Below are 16,522 nucleotides of genomic sequence, written 5' to 3'. Positions count from 1 at the left end.
AGGTCGGAAGGCACCGCCCTCTTCGGGGACTAGGAATAGATTTAAGCAAAAATCTCAGAACCGTTCCCAGTCGGGAACCGGTACAATTACTCCATTGGCCTGCAAGAAATGCCACGGCCTGTGAGAAGGCGGCGGCCTTGGAGCCGGGAGGAGTTGACAGAAAAAATCTGTTTGGCGGGTGGACAGAATTCCATCCTGTAGCCATGGGGGATATAATCCCGCCCCCACTGAATGGAGACGTGTTAGAACCCTACGTCGCCAAGTGGAGAGAGCCTGCCACCGACCAAGGAGGTTGTTGGCGTGGCTAGATAGCTTGGAGGAAGCTGACTCAGTGGCAGCATCTCCTGCGGTCTTCTGAAGGCGCAGCTTCGAGCCATTTGGTTCTATGAACCTAGGCCGAGCTAGAGGACGATCAGATGGAGGAACGGAAACCACCGAAACCTCAACTGATTCCTGCCCTGGACAGGTTCCCTGGTTTAGGTTTGTGGCAAGGAAGAACACTCCCCGCCAAGAGCTTCCTTAATTTCATCCAGTTGGTTCCGAGGAAACTGGTCCCTCCGAAGCCACAGGAGCCTGCGGATAGCGAGGAAAGTAGCCAAGACCACCGCCGTGCGGTGTCTAGCATGGCAGACCTGGCAGAGGATGAAAAGACGGAAGTCTGGAAGTTCAGGCAACCGTTTTGGGCATAGAGTCCCTGTGAGGGAATGCATCTCCTCCAGAGAAGCAGAGAAGGTACTAAAAAACCGCACTGCTGTAAAGCTGAGGAGAACGAAGCTCCTGCCGCCCCCATACCGACTTGGACAAAAGGACAACCGGGCGGACCGCAAAACCTTAAGTGAGGAGCCATCAGCCACTGACATAACGGTCCGGGCTGAGCCACCTGAGGTGAATGAGCCCACTTCTTGACCACCATTGGTGGACAGGGGAAACACAGTCCTCAGAATCACGCTTCATGGGAAGCGACTGTCAGAGCGGAACCTGGGCTGGTCACAGGGGCCTGAAAACTGGAGTGGTTAAGGAACACACGTTGTGTTCACCTAGATAAGGTAACTCCGGCGGATTGAGGTCCAGTACAAAATTAATGTACCGTGGGATCCTTATAGAGGTGCCGTCAGCCACTGATACAACTATCCGGGCTGAAAGTCTAGACACCGGAGTGGCCACCCTTGGCGAATGAGTACACTCCTTGACCCCTCTGACGGGAGGGGGAGACAGGCAGCAGAACCCCGCTGTGGGGTCTGCAGGACAGGCTGTGGGCTTGGACGCAGCGGGCTGAAAACTGGAGTGGTTAAGGAACACACTCCTCGGTCCTGTTAAAGGTATACTGATGCCTTTCTGCCAGCGGGGAATACTCCCCTGATACAGGCGGATGGAGGTCCAGTACAAGTATAATGGACGCAATCCAATCATTCGCATCTGCGTCACCTACGGACGGATCAATGTACATAAAGTAGCGTCCGAGCCCCTGGTAGAGACATCCTCCTCGTCCAGTGAGTCAGCTCGTAATCGGAGCTGCGGGACGGGGAGGACAGGGGACCCTGCGTCTCCCTGTCAGGAGGACGGGGTCTGAGCCCAGAAGGAGAGTCCCTTGTGAGCTTTGCTGAGCGAGCTGAAGCAGAAAACGCCCTGAGAAGGGGGCTGCATGCTCAGCAGATGCCGGGACAGCCGACCCCTGGAAATAGGATTCCCCCAGGGGTCAGCCACCGAAACCGGAGCAGCTGGAGGGACCATTAATGAGCCTCCAAGCTGAGGGGCCACAGTGGTTATGAGCTCGGTACAGCCGTACGAGACTACCTGCAGTGGATAATAAAAACAGCCTGCAGCCTCGCTCTGTGAGACATGCTGCAGAGGTGGGGGCTCTGTCTAGAATGTCTAGAATACCCAAGACAGGGGTTCAGCCTGGGGAGACTCCAGGCTGAGGCACCACCACATAAGAACCATTACAGTGTGGGTCTGTGCTGGTTCAGGCAATATAAGCTTACATGCAGAGCATGTAGTGTACAGCCTTGGAGCTTTGCTCCTAGTGAGACATGCTGCTGAGGAGGAGGTTCTATAATAAAGAATTAACTCCTTCAGAATGCCCTGAGAGTGTATAAAAGTGCACAACCAGAGGTTGTGACTTATCAGGCCGCTATTATGAGTGCCCTCCGGATTCCAAGCCTGGACCCCCAGCCAGATATTCACTCCCTCTGCACTGCAGAGCAGCCAGCGCCGACCAGTGTACTAAGAACGCTGAGAAAATGGCGCCAGAGTGAGGGGGGGGGGTTAACCCAGGAGCGGGAATCGGAGGGCTAAGGAGATGTACAGGGGAGGGAATCATCTCCTCAAAAAGGAGTGTCCTCCCCTGTGCAGAGCGGCCGGCGGGCGGCGCTGCAGTGTCCCCCTGCATGACTGACATGCAGGGGAACGAAACGAAACTAGGCCGCGGCTGAAGCCGGGGCCTAGAGTTATGCATGCGGCCGACAATCAGGCATCATCGGCGCGGTTCTCAGTAAAAACCGTGGAACCGGCCGGAAACACAGTAAAAAGCAGCATTATCAAAGTAAATCACTGTCCCCCCCAATAAAAGTGCCCCACATTGCAGAAGGACCCTCTGAATAACGTCTCTATACTTAGCTTTGAGACGCAGGGCCCAGTCCCTGGGTGGGGTGGGGGTTCAGTGCACCGTCCAGCAGGGTCCTGCAAAAGGGCTGCGGATGGAGGCCGGTCTCCTGCAAGGCAGTGAGAACCGTGTTGGCTCTAACTTCAAGCCAGAGCCCCTAAGGGATGGTGAAGGAGCGCGGCATGAAGGGCTCCTGCCCTGAAGTCAACCTTAACAGCACCGCCGCCAGGGGGGTGAGAAGGGACATGCCGGGAGTCCAGTGGACCCGCTTTTCTTCCAAATCTTTAGAAAAAATGAAAAATCAAAAAAGGATGCATGTGTGTGTGTGATCCTCCTGACACAAAGAATGAAACTGGCTAGGACTGGCTAGCAGGGGGTGTATATGCTAGGAGGGAGGAGCTACACGTTTTGAGTGTAGTAACTTTGTGTGTCCTCCGGGGGCAGTAGCTATTCACCCATGGTCTGGGTCTCCCATAGGAACGTTAAAGAAAATATTGGCATGGTGAGCTTCTTTTATCTCTTCTCTCTTCAATCTTTCATTGTGTGTCTGTGCGTACTACACTAAGCACAGAGAACAGAAAAGAGAAGAGAACTCTGATCTCTGAGGACTTGAGAACCAAATTTGTTGAAAAATATCAACAATCTTAAGGTTACAAGTCCATCTCCAGAGATATTGATGTTACTTTAAGCAATATTTGATTAATAGTCAGGGAATATACATAAGTAATTAATTAAGAAGAATCTTTTATTCCCAAAGTGCAAAATTTTTATTAAATGTAATAATAAAATGGTGTACACAGCAAAACAACCCAGAGTGATCTCTTCAAGACTATTACATACAGGATATCCTCCAAATCTGTTAATGAATATCAGGGGCAGACCAAGGAATCCTGAATAAGATCCATAGCGGATAAATTACATCACACAGGAACGGTTTGATACAAACAAAAATACACAGAGCTTAATTAGCCAATACTCAGCAGTATTCCAATAGATAAGTGGTCAAATGACCATTCCACTTCTGTGGATAGGTGGTTTCCTGTTGGCAATGATGCGGCAGTCCTTTAGTGTGTTATATACACCGTTATACATAGATGGTGCGCCTGGTGATTTTGCCTTTTTGCCTTGAGGCACCAGGCGCACCATCTATGTATAACGGTGTATATAACACATTAAAGGACTGCCGCATGATTGCCAACAGCAAATTTCACCTATCCACAGAAGTGGAATGGTCATTTGACCACTTATTATCTATTGGAATACTGCTGAGTATTGGCTAATTAAGCTCTGTGTGTTTTTGTTTGTATCAAACCGTTGCTGTGTAATGTAATTTATCCGCTATGGGTCTTATTCAGGATTCCTTGGTCTGCCCCTGATATTCAGGAACAGATTTGGAGGATATACTGTATGTAATAGTCTTGAAGAGATCACTATGGGTTGTTTTTGCCCTTTGGGAATAAAAGATTATTCTTAATTAATTATTGATGTTACTTTACCCACAGTGTGCAACATAATCAACAAGTTTACAACTCATGGCACTTTAGCTAATCTCCCTGGATGTAGGCAGCAGAGAAAAATTATGAAAGGTTGCTAAGCAAGATAGTCCATATGTGGATAAGCAGCCCCAATCAAGTACCAAAGAAATTCAAGCTGTCCTGGTGCATTAGTGTCAACGCAAACTGTCCATCGACATATGAATGAAACAAAACACTAGGAGACCTAGAAGGACCCCACTGCTGATTCAGAGACATAAAAAAGCCAGACTGCAGTTTACCAAAATGTACGTGAGTTAGCCAAAGTCCTTCTAGAAATGCATCTTGTGGGTAGATGAGACCAAGATAGAACATTTGGTAAAGCAGATCATTCTACTGCTTACCAAAAATGGAATAAGGCCTACAAAGAAAAAAACACAGTACCTACAATCAAATATGGTAGAGGTTCAAAGATGTTTTGGGGTTGTTTTGCTGCCTCTGACACTGGGTGTCTTGACTGTGTGCAAGTCATTATGAAATCTAAAGAATACCAAAGGATTTTGGGTCACAATGTAGTGCTCAGTAACAGAAAGCTGGGATTGCATCCTAGGTCATGGGTCTTCCAGCCGGACAATGATACCAAACATACTTCAAGAAGCACCCAGAAATGGATGGAAACAAAGCACTGGAATGCTTTGAAGTGGCCAGCAATGACTCTGGATCTCAATGCCATTTAACACCTGTGGAGAGATCTTAAAATTTCTGTTGGGAGAATGCGCCCTTCATATATGAGAGACCTGGAGCAGTTTGTAAATGAAGAGTGGTGCAAAATTCCAGTTGAGGAGTAAGAAACTTGTTGATGGCTATAGGAAGAGATTGATTGCAGTTATTTATTCCAAAGGGTGTGCAACCAAATATTAAGTTGAGAAATTCACTTTGGCAGCTCATTTTTGGAGTTTTGTGTGGAATTACTTACAATTTGCCTTTTTTCTCTCAGTTTTTCTCTGTTCCAATAAACACAAAGGAAATAAACATGTGCATAACTAAACATGTGTAACTGCAATTATTTTCTGAGAGAAATATTTTATTTTCTGGAACAATTTAAAGGGTGCCAACACTTTCAGCCATGACTATATGCATCTAGTTGAACATTGGTCCTCCAGAATCAATGTTACTGGTAAGCCATTGGCATGCCACTGATAAATACTTATTATGCAATTAGTATCACTGATCGCCAATTTTAGGTTTCAATGACATTACACAATGATTTTGAGTATGTACAGTATAGTGTAAAGGACAGGTAACATTGTAAATGTGAGTGCATACCTAAAGTGAGTGTATAATTTAAAAGTACCAGGAAATAAGATTAACACTCAAATTTAACATTATTTATGTATTTTCTAGTTTATATTACTGATATATGATATGTCTGACATTATGGAGAGGCAAGTATGAATATAAAGGGATGTCAAAGAAGAAATTAAAATGAAAAATGTAAAAAATATAAAATGAAGTTCAGTTCATATTGAGAAAACCCAATATAAGGTGATTTTCTTTAATATACCTATGAGGAAGTCTGAAGTACTGTGCTTTTCCAGGAAAGTGTGCAAATGGTACCACAGCCGGGGAACCCAGTCAAGAATTCTGAGGAGCTCCCCATGTCCAGTTCCGATGCCGCCTTCAGATTCTAGTAGCTTTCGACGTAAATACCGACCTAAGAACCCATTTGCTGGCTCCACATTGTTAGAGAAAGTGAGCATTCTGTGAAAAACAAAATCATTTCCATTGGTTACACAGATCTACAAGAATAAAACTTTGAAAAGTAAGAGGTGATTTTTATATACTTGCTGAACTCAGTAAAAATATCGAAAAAATGTAATCAAATACTGTTTTTTTCACAAACACTGACTCCATAGAGTTTTTCTTGCACCATATTTTGACCCCTTTGTGGATGATTTTGGTGTTATTAGATTGGTTAGAAATGAATTGGCTGCTTTGAGGACAGAAGATTATCTTTACCCAGCTTCCAAGGAGTATAAAGAGGTACACTTGACTCAGAAGATTCAGAACATAAAGAGCAGGAATCTAACGAAGACTTTCACATTAGTCCCAACAAGTCTCAGCTCTTTTCACAGTTCTAATTAAATGATTTAGTCAGCCCTCCCTAAACATGCTGCAGAACGTTTAGGCTCTACACTAAAGAAAAGATATGACAATTTAAACTTTATTCTCAAGACACTTAACTACGAGGATCAAGGATGGTCAATATGTGGTGATCTGAAAGTTCCCTCTTTGGCCAGCAAGGAGGATAAACAAAGTACCTATATGCTATTTGTGTGACTGGGACAGCCGGGATAGGACTCATCACTGGAGCCAAAAAAGTTGGCCAATGAGAAGATTTTTGCAACCTGGACTTAAGAACATAGTTGTGGAAAGATTAGTTGATCCCACTAAAGTTCTCCTGCCACCACTCCACATTAAGCTTGGACTTATGAAGCAGTTTGTGAAAGCTCTCCCGAAAGAAGGACAGACTTCAGTACCTGTGTACAAAGTTTCAGGGACTGTCAGAAGCAAAACTGAAGGAAGGCATTTTCGTGGGTCCAGATATTCAGAAACTCATGAAGGACAAGGTGTTTGAAACAAAAATGAAAGCTGTTGAAAAAAGGGCTTGGGATTCTTTTAAAGAATCTGTGAAGAAACTTATAGATAACAACAAAGATCAAGTTCATCATGGAAAATATGCTGAAATGAAAATGGGCCAAAAAAAGAGTTAACTGTTAAAAAAGTGAGTAACTGCTTTATTTGCTATTTTCATGCAACACAATCAATTTGACTGTCAATAAAAATGTATTTGTGGAAAACCCTTTGAAAGTGTACTGTAGAAAACATTGTAAATGCTCTCAGACTTCTGCATTGCTTTTATGATTGGTTTCTTAAAATAATAAAATCAGATGTTACTTAGCCTCCCCAAGGCCAGCTCTGCCTCTGCGCCAGTTTACTGGCTGCAGCAGTGACATCACGACTATATTGTACATCATCACTGCAGCCAATCAATGAGCTCAGCAGCTGATGCTGTCTATATTGGCAGAGCTGCTGAGCTCAGCGATTGGCAGCAGTGGATGAAGCTGAAGGTATGAGGCCACCACTGCAGTCAGCAAACACAGACAGTAGTAGTGGCGCTCGAACTGGGGAGAGCGAGTAACATCCAAATTTATTCTATTAATCCAATGCTGCCATTTGAAGTCAGATACCTTTAACCGAAAAACATCAATACACACAAACATGTATACACCCTCCAGTACAGATGTTGTTCAGCAGCTCTGAGACCTGTGGCTTCCATGGCTCCTATGCCCATACACCAGGAGGCAATTATGCTTGTTTATTAATTTAACCCAAAGAACTGGGGCATTTAAAAGTGGATTTACAAGTTAAGTGGTAGTAATTAATATTTGCATTATTCCATTCTAAAAGACATTTGAGGCTCATGCAGATGTGACATAAGGATCCATAGAAGAGGAATAAATAAGTCATATATTCATTCCTCATGAATGGATCCACAGGACACATGTGTATGAGGCCCAAATATCTTTTCATCAGGCCTAAAGTGTGATTCGGGTACAGATTAAGCCTAATTTTGTTCAAGAATCACATTGTGGACTGCAAGAAAAGATATTTGAACATTCAGAATATTTAAATGGAGACTTACCAAGATTTCAGGCAGTCTGGCGGAGTCTTCACTATGTGCTGGTTCAGCAGCAGAGGGGTGCACCCTCTGTGTGCTACAGCGCTAATGTAGGAAGCAGGCGTGCACACTGTAACCAGCACCGACACACAGGCGTATACACACTGGGGAGTATCTTAGCAAGCCAGACATGCAAAGTGTGCAAAGTTACTGTGTGCATCTTATCTGCGTATGTCTGTGGGCCGGACAGGGACAATCAAAGGGTTGGATGTGGTCCGCACTTTGCCCACATCTGCCTTAAGGCCCCGTCACACTAAGCAACATCGCTAGCAACATCGCTGCTAACGAACAACTTTTGTGACGTAGCAGCGATGTTGCTAGTGATGTCGCTGTGTGTGACATCCAGCAACAACCTGGCCCCTGCTGTGAGGTCGTTGGTTGTTGCTGAATGTCCTGGGCCATTTTTTAGTTGTTGCTGTCCCGCTGTGAAGCACAGATCGCTGTGTGTGACAGCGAGACAGCAACAACTAAATGTGCAGGCAGCAGGAACCGGCTTCTGCGGAGGCTGGTAACCACAGTAAACATCGGGTAACCAAGAAGCCCTGTCCTTGGTTACCCGATATTTACCTTTGTTACCAGCCTCCGCCGTTCTCACTGTCAGGGCCGGCTCCTGCTCTGTGCACATGTAGCTGCAGGACACATCGGGTTAATTAACCCAATGTGTGCTGTAGCTAGGAGAGCAGGGAGCCAGCGCTAAGCATTGTGCGCTGCTCCCTGCTCTGTGCACATTTAGCAGCAGCACACATCGGGTAATTAACCCGATGTGTGCTGTAACTAGGAGAGCAGGGAGCCAGCGCTCAGTGTGCGCTGCTCCCTGCACGTGTAGCTGCGTGCACTGGTAACCAAGGTAAATATCGGGTTGGTTACCCGATATTTACCTTACTTACCAAGCGCAGCATCTTCCATGCGGCGCTGGGGGCTGGTCACTGGTTGCTGGTGAGCTCACCAGCAACTCGTGTAGCGACGCTCCAGCGATCCCTGCCAGGTCAGGTTGCTGGTGGGATCGCTGGAGCGTCGCAGTGTGACATCTCACCAGCAACCTCCTAGCAACTTACCAGCGATACCTATCGTTGTTGGGATCGCTGGTAAGTTGTTTAGTGTGACTGGACCTTTAGTGAACCGTAACCTGTGATCGTCTGATTGCTTGTTTTATATACATCAATACCTTTGTACTGCAGTATGTAAGTAAAATCATGGTCTTCTGAGAAACCTGTACTATGGCGATGAGATTCCAATATAGTACTCCAAGTGTCTGTGCGGCTTAAAGTTGTATTCTCAAGTTGTCACTTGAGCAGCTACAACAAATGAGGTCTCCTTACAGTCTCCTTAATTTATAGTTTCTGGCAGGATGGGCACAACTCCTTAAGAGACAGTTCCCATGAACAGCATACCTGTATTATAAGTAGAACTATAAAGCTTAGCAAAGTTCTGCTATAACGCATTCAGCTATCAGCTCTGGAGTCTACACTGCTATAACTATACGTATTTCCAAATAGAGATAACAGAAAATATGAAAAAGCACACAGCTACAGATAGCAAGAGCTGAGAAAGCTGAGAGCTGTGCTTAGCAGACCTCCTCTAAAAGTTACAGGCTGGTGATTTATAACTGTATCTCTTCAGAGGGGATGCCTCTGAGATCTACTTTATTAAAACAGTTTGTGGAAGTCAGGTGAATCCCTAAACATTATCCATTCGTTCCAGGTCTTATAAAATTTGTCTCTAGTGTCGGCGGCGAGCTCCTCCATCCTACAAATGGTTGCCATCTCCATGTACCACTCAGAAATAGGAGGAGTTGTGGGAGTTTTCCAGTATCTAGGAATGACGGAGCGCGCCGCCGCCAGGCAGAAACGTAGGATGTCCCGCTTGTGGTATGTAATTGAGTGAGACAGGACGGAGAGGAGTGTTATCTTGGGACAGTTCTCTACTGTTTTCCCAGTCACGAGTTGATAATTCGTGAGGACTTTCTGCCAGAACTGCTGGATCTTGTCACACTCCCACCAAATGTGTGTCATTGTACCAAACTCCCGTCCACATCTCCAGCACAGCGCAGACACCGAGGGGAATTTCTAAATATTTTATTACAGCTTTTCATGGGACAACAATGAAGATATGACACTTTGATACAATGTAAAGTAGTCAATGTACAGCTTGTATAACAGTGTAAATTTGAGGTGCCCTCTAAATAACCCAACACACAGCCATTAATGTCAAAACCACCGGCAACAAAAGTGAATACAACCGTAAGTGAAAATGACCAAATTGTGCCCAATGAGCCATTTCCCTCCTTGGTGTCATGTGAGTCATTAATGATAGAAGGTCTTAGGTGTGAAAGGGGAGCAGATGTGTTAAATTTGATGTTTTAGCTTTTTCATACAAGGCACCTCATGGCAAAGAAATCTCTGAGGATCTGAAAAAAAGAATTGTTTCACTGCATAAAGATGTCCTAGGCTATTAGAAGATTGCCAACACACTGAAATTGAGCTACAGTACAGTGGCCAAGACCATACAGAGGTTTAACAAGACAGATTCCACTCAGATTGCCTTGCCATGGTCAGCCAAAGAAGTTGAGTGCATGTGCTCAGTGTCATATCCAGAGGATGTCTTTTCAAAATAGACATATGAGTGCTGCCAGCATTGCTGCAGAGGTTAAAGGGTTGGGGGGGTCAGCCTGTCAGTGCTCAGACCATATGCCGAACACTGCATCAAATTGTTCTGCATGGTTGTCGTACTAGAAGGTAGCCTCTTCTAAAGACGATACACATGAAGCCTGAAAACAGAATGCTGAAGAAAAGCTGACTAAGGACATGGATTATTGGAACCATGGCCTGTGGTCTGATGAGACCAAGATAAACTTATTTGGTTTAGATGGTGTCAAGCGTGTGTGGCGGCAACCATGTGAGGAGTACAAAAACAAGTGTGTCTTCCCTACAATCCAACATGGTGGTGGGAGTATCATAGTTTGGGGCTGCATGAGTGCTGCCGACTGTGGGGAGCTACAGTTCATTGAGAGAATCATGAATAAATACATGAACTATGACATTCTGAAGTAGAGCACGATCCACTCCTTTGGAGCTGGGAGGCAAGGCAGTATGCCAATATAACTATTCCAAACACACCTAGAAAATGAGGATAAAGTTGCTGTACTAGCCAAGCATGTCTCCAGACCTAAACAGTTTTGAGCATTTGTGGACCATCCTCGAATGGAAGGTAGAAAAGGTCAAGGTCTCTAAAATCCACCAGGTCATTGATGTCGTCATGGAGGATATAAGGGAATTCCAGTGGCTCCTTTGAAGCTCTAGTGAACTCCATGCCCAAGGGAGTTAAGGCAGTGCTTGAAAATAATAGTGGCCACAAAAAATATTGACACTTTTGGCACAATATGGCCATTTTCTTTTGTTGCCAGTGGTTTAGACATCAATGACCATGTGTTGAGGTATTTAGAGGACACATCAAATTTACACTGCTATACAAGCTGGACACTGACTACTTTACATTTTATCAAAGTGTCATATCTTCAGTAATGTCCCATGAATAGATATACTAAAATATATACAAAAATGTGAGGCGTGTACTCTACTCACTTTTGAGATAAACTGTATGTACTTTTTAATACTTGTTTTACAGCTTGCAGCATAAATATCGTAATATATCACGTTTAAACAGCAGTTGAGAAAGAACACCTCTATTAGTTGACAGTGGATCTACATTTCTGAGACTGCCCCACGTATGCATGCTTTTACCTTCCCCTCTTCTGTATCTGAGTTATTTATGGTTCCTAGGGAGTAGTCACACTGAGGATTCTACCTTTTGAGTAATAAGGCTCCCCAGTACATCTTATTAATCAGCTACAGTGGGTACGGAAAGTTTTCAGATCCCTTTAAATTTTTCACTTTTTGTTTTGTTGCAGACATTTGGTAAATTTAAAAAAAAAAAAAAAAAATTCTCATTAATGTACACTCTGCACCCCATTTTGTCAGCAAAAAAAACAGAAAAGTAGACATTTTTGCAAATTTATTAAACAAGAAAAACTGAAATATTACATGGTCATAAGTATTCAGACCCTTTGCTCAAACACTCATATTTAAGTCACATGGTGTCCATTTCCATGTGATTCTCCTTGAGATGGTTCTACTCCTTCATTGGAGTCCAGCTGTGTTTAATTAAACTGATAGGACTTGATTTGAAAAGGCACACACCTGTCTATATAAGACCCGACAGCTCACAGTGCATGTGAGATCAAATGAGAATCATGAGTCAAAGGAACTGCCCAAGGAGCTCAGAGACAGAATTGAGACAAGGCACAGATCTGGCCAAGGTTACAAAAGAATTTCTGCAGTACTCAAGGTTCCTAAGAGCACAGTGGCCTCCATAATCCTTCAATGCAAGAAGTTTGGGACCACCAGAACTCCTCCTATAGAGGTAAAGAAGAACCCCAAGATCACTGTGGCTGAGCTCCAGAGATGCAGTAGGGAGATAGGAGAAAGTTACACAAAGTCAACTATCACTGCAACCCTCCACCAGTCGGGCCTTTATGGCAGAGTGGCCCGACGGAAGCCTCTCCTCAGTGCAAGGCATATAACAGAGAGAGGTAGAGAGGGGCTTTCAAACACCGCACCAATGATTACCGATGAGAGAAGTCAGATTAATGTATCTTTAATTTGCACAGGTCTACGCGTTTCTGGAGACTCAGCTCCCTTCCTCAGGACCGTAAAGCATAAGAAAACATCAAATCTACCGTGGTAGAAACAGACAAGACATATATACAAGATGACGTCAAAGACCCACCCCCTAAAGAAAAAAAACGGGCGGGAAAAACATACATTTCAACCTGATATGACGCAATACAATGATCTTCATGAATAATAATTAAAGTTAAAACAATTACAACAAATGAGAATAGAGTCGTAACAAAACATGTAATAAAATTTGTGTGATATTAAAAAAGAAAAAAACATCGTGTCTGAATAAATATACAAGCCAAATATATATATATATATATAAGTGTGTAAAATTAACGTATCAGGTGGGTCTAGATCTCACCTAAACCGTAAATACCTCTATTTAAGTGAACCTGAGGGTGGAGGCATAGAACCATCGCACCAACAACACGTGTGGTGATTCACGATGTGAAAAAAGGAACATGAAGAAGAACTCCACAATATTCCAGTGAAAAAAAGGAGGAAGAGAGAAGGGGATCCTGAAAAAATTAGTACAAAAATGTGAGCGCAAAGTATAATCACACGCGCTGAAAAAAGGCTGACAGTTCTATTGCGGTAAGCAAGGTAATAGGAGTTCAAGAGCGTGGGAAAAAAAGTGAATAGCGCCTGCAGGTGGTTCTATGCCTAGACCTGTGCAAAATAAAGATACATTAATCTGACTTCTCTCATCGGTGATCATTGGCGCGGTGTTTGAAAGCCCCTCTCTACCTCTCTCTGTTATCTGACATCTGGGGTACTGCTGCCGTGATCAGGATATCTATGCTTTTACAGTAGTTGTGACTCTCACAACTCTATCTGGTGAGTAGGACTGCTCATTATATTCACCCCGTGTCTATTGGGGTAAGACCCTATTTGCGCTTTTTGTCCACAGCTTTCTATCGTTTCAGTGCAAGACATATGAAAGCCCGCATAGAGTTTGCCAAAAAACACATGAAGGACTCCCAGACTATGAGAAATAAGATTCTCTGGTCTGATGAGATGAAGATAGAACTTTTTGGTGATAATTCTAAGCGGTAAGTGTGGAGAAAACCAAGCAGTGCTCATCACCTCCCCAATACAATCCCAACATTGAAAGATGGTGGTGGCAGCATCATGCTATGGGGGTGTTTTCCAGCTGCAGGGACACGAGCACTGGTTGCAACTGAAGGAAAGATAAATGCAACCAAGTACAGAAATATCCTGGACGAAAACCTCTTCCAGAGTGCTCTGGACCTCATAATGGCCGAAGGTTCTCCTTCCAACAAGACAATGACCCTAAGCACACAGCTAAAATAACAAAGGAGCGGCTTCAGAACAACTCTTTGACCATTCTTGACTTGCCCAGCCAGAGCCCTGACCTAAACCCAATTGAGCATCTCTGGAGAGACCTGAAAATGGCCGTCCACCAATGTTCACCATCAAACCTGTCGGAATTGGAGAAGATCTGCAAGGAAGAATGGCAGAGGATCCCCAAATCCAGGTGTGAAAAACTTGTCGCATCATTCCCAAGAAGACTCATGGCTGTACTAGCTCAAAAGGGTGCTTCTACTCAATAATGGGCAAAGCGTCTGAATACTTCTGACCATGTGAAATTTCAGTTTTTCTTGTTTAATAAATTTGCAAACATTTCTACATTTCTGTTTTTTTTCTGGCAAGATAAGGTGCAGAGTGTACATTAATGAGAAAAATAATGAACTATTTTGGATTTACCAAATGACTGCAATGAAACAAAGAGTGAAAAATGTAAAGGGGTCTGAATACTTTCCGTACCCACTGTACATCCCCTAAACACATGGAGTTCTTTGTGCATGAAATATAACTGTATGCGTGTGTAATAAGTTTACCTGAAACTTATGTGAAGTCCATGGTTTGGGCTCATTTTCACCGGCTGATTGGTAGTTCCAATAACGTAAGGGCTACAAGTGAAGAATTACAAGATTAGTAATGAAAATGAAACAAAATATAAACATTTCACAGTAGAAGACCTTTGTCCTGACAGGTCATCATACATTTTTAAAATTCTCTTATGATTTGTTTGAGTTCTTAAAAGCTAGACATTCAAGAATTCAGAAACATCATACAAAACTTTTTGGAACATTCAAAAATCATTGTGTGATAATCAACACTATCAGCTATCATAACACAATCAATCATACATTTTTTAGGTACATTTTTGAACTTATAAGGAGAAACCATTGACAACTTGAGAACTAAAGCTAAGTTAGAATAACCGTCCATTCAATTTTTTTTCATAAATCAATTATACACTTGAAAATAAGAGACATTATAACATATCTTATCAGAGAAATCCACTTCTTTCTTTTCCTGGGCTGATCTTTCATTCTTAAAATTCTCAATTCATGGGTAAAACCTGTCTTCAGTGAATACAGACTTTCCCATTACTGGGATAGGAGACGACAGTTGGTGCTCCTAAGGGTCTATGAAGTATATTCCTCTAGTTTATTCTTCCTCTTCTGTCTTCATAGAACATAAAGAAGGACCAACTGTTATCTCCTATCTCAGTAATGGGAAGATCTGTCTTCACTGAATATAGATTTTACAAATATTACCAATGTATTGAAAGTATAAAAACAATCCAAAAGGACAAAGAAGATTTGTCTGATAAAATACATTACAAAGTTACTTATTTTTACCTGTACTATTGATTTATGAGATAAAAATGATAGTGATGGTTACTCCATGTGTTAGCAGTGCAGCATGGTAGGGTCTTTCTAAGCAGAAAAAAAGAGGTTCAAGAAGGGAAGAAGCTCTTCCTCATTAGAAACACATAAATACAAGAATGGTCCGGACAAGGGCCACTCACCATAGAAAATAAAAAAACACACTGACATACTACTGAGCATCAGCAACAAACACAAGCTTTTCTCGCGAGGGACTTGGCGCACTCTCAGGCGGGTAGACTTTAGTTCTAAGCATAGCTGAGAGTAACGAGCTTGGGTGCAAGAATGTGCCAAAATTCTGCCTCAAACTGAGATCAAATTCTGGAAAACATCCCATGCAGCATATTTTCCAAGACGTTTAACCCTTTCATATTTTGACCTATTTGGACGTTTGGATGCAGACCAATTTCTCATATCTGAAGTGTCAATTCAAATAGAAATAACTTTGGATTGCCGTAACATATTTTGAGATTTTGTTTTTGTCACATGTATCAATATATAATTTAAGTCAATGTGGTTTGAATTTTTAAAAATATATATTTACACAAAAAATTGCCCTTTTCATAAATGTTCATGTGTCTACACTTAAAATAGGCAGTCGTACCAAAAAAAAATACTTACAGGGTTTCACCTGGAATAGAAAAAACTAAGCAACTAAAGGAAATATCATTATAAATTCCTAAACATATTTAATTAGCAAATCACAATTGTTTTGCTTAAGCCCTTCACGACCTTTGACGGATCTAGCCATCCTGGTGCCCTGGTACTTAAAGACCCATGACGGATACATCCGTTATGGCGAAATCGCGGCCCCGGAGTGCCGGGCACCGCGATCGGCTTTAAAAAACTGTAGATTCGGGAAGGAGAGGACTTGTACCTGACCTCAGGAGGGGTGGTGTCTCCTTCCCGGACCTACGGAGGCTGTGATTGGCTGACGAACGCCGCTCAGCCAATCACAGCCAGTGTTATGTTTCAGCCATTGAAAATGGCTGAAGCATTGAAATCCAGCTATGTCAGTGCAGCTGCAGCACTGGCCATTGGCTGGAGCTCAGTGAGCTTTACTGCACCCGCCCCAAGCTCTGATTGGAGAGATCGGACTTGTGACCGATCTCTCCAAGAACCGTGCATCTGGGACCGGGTGAGCTCGCTGTAGGAGATCGATCTCCTTAGCTTCTCCCTCCGTGGAATCTGAGGAGAGCGATCCCTGCGGGTGCCCATCTGTGAGTCACAGCCCCCAATCCACCGCTGCCCTGCTCCATGTGCTTCGCCCCTGCTCTCCCGCTGCGCCCCTGCATGTGACGCCGCTACTTTCCCGCTGCGCCCCTGCA

At 43.6% G+C, this 16,522-nt stretch overlaps 1 protein-coding gene across 2 annotated transcripts in view; it reads right to left on the bottom strand.

Moving 5' to 3' along the window:
- Positions 1-16,522, bottom strand: part of NAV1 (neuron navigator 1) — a 190,455-nt gene that overhangs the window by 11,049 nt on the left and 162,884 nt on the right. For both annotated transcript variants that reach the window (XM_075335814.1, XM_075335815.1), the window contains 2 exons: positions 14,358-14,429; positions 5,639-5,835 (listed from right to left, as the gene is read on the bottom strand). In XM_075335814.1, the coding sequence (XP_075191929.1) occupies positions 5,639-5,835; positions 14,358-14,429 (269 nt within the window). The remainder of the gene's footprint in view (positions 1-5,638; positions 5,836-14,357; positions 14,430-16,522) is intronic.

Source organism: Anomaloglossus baeobatrachus, chromosome 2 (assembly GCF_048569485.1).
Source record: "Anomaloglossus baeobatrachus isolate aAnoBae1 chromosome 2, aAnoBae1.hap1, whole genome shotgun sequence".
Lineage (NCBI taxonomy): Eukaryota > Metazoa > Chordata > Amphibia > Anura > Aromobatidae > Anomaloglossus > Anomaloglossus baeobatrachus.
The sequence above is the reverse complement of the archived record's forward strand: the minus strand, read 5'-3'. Positions and strand labels throughout refer to the sequence as shown.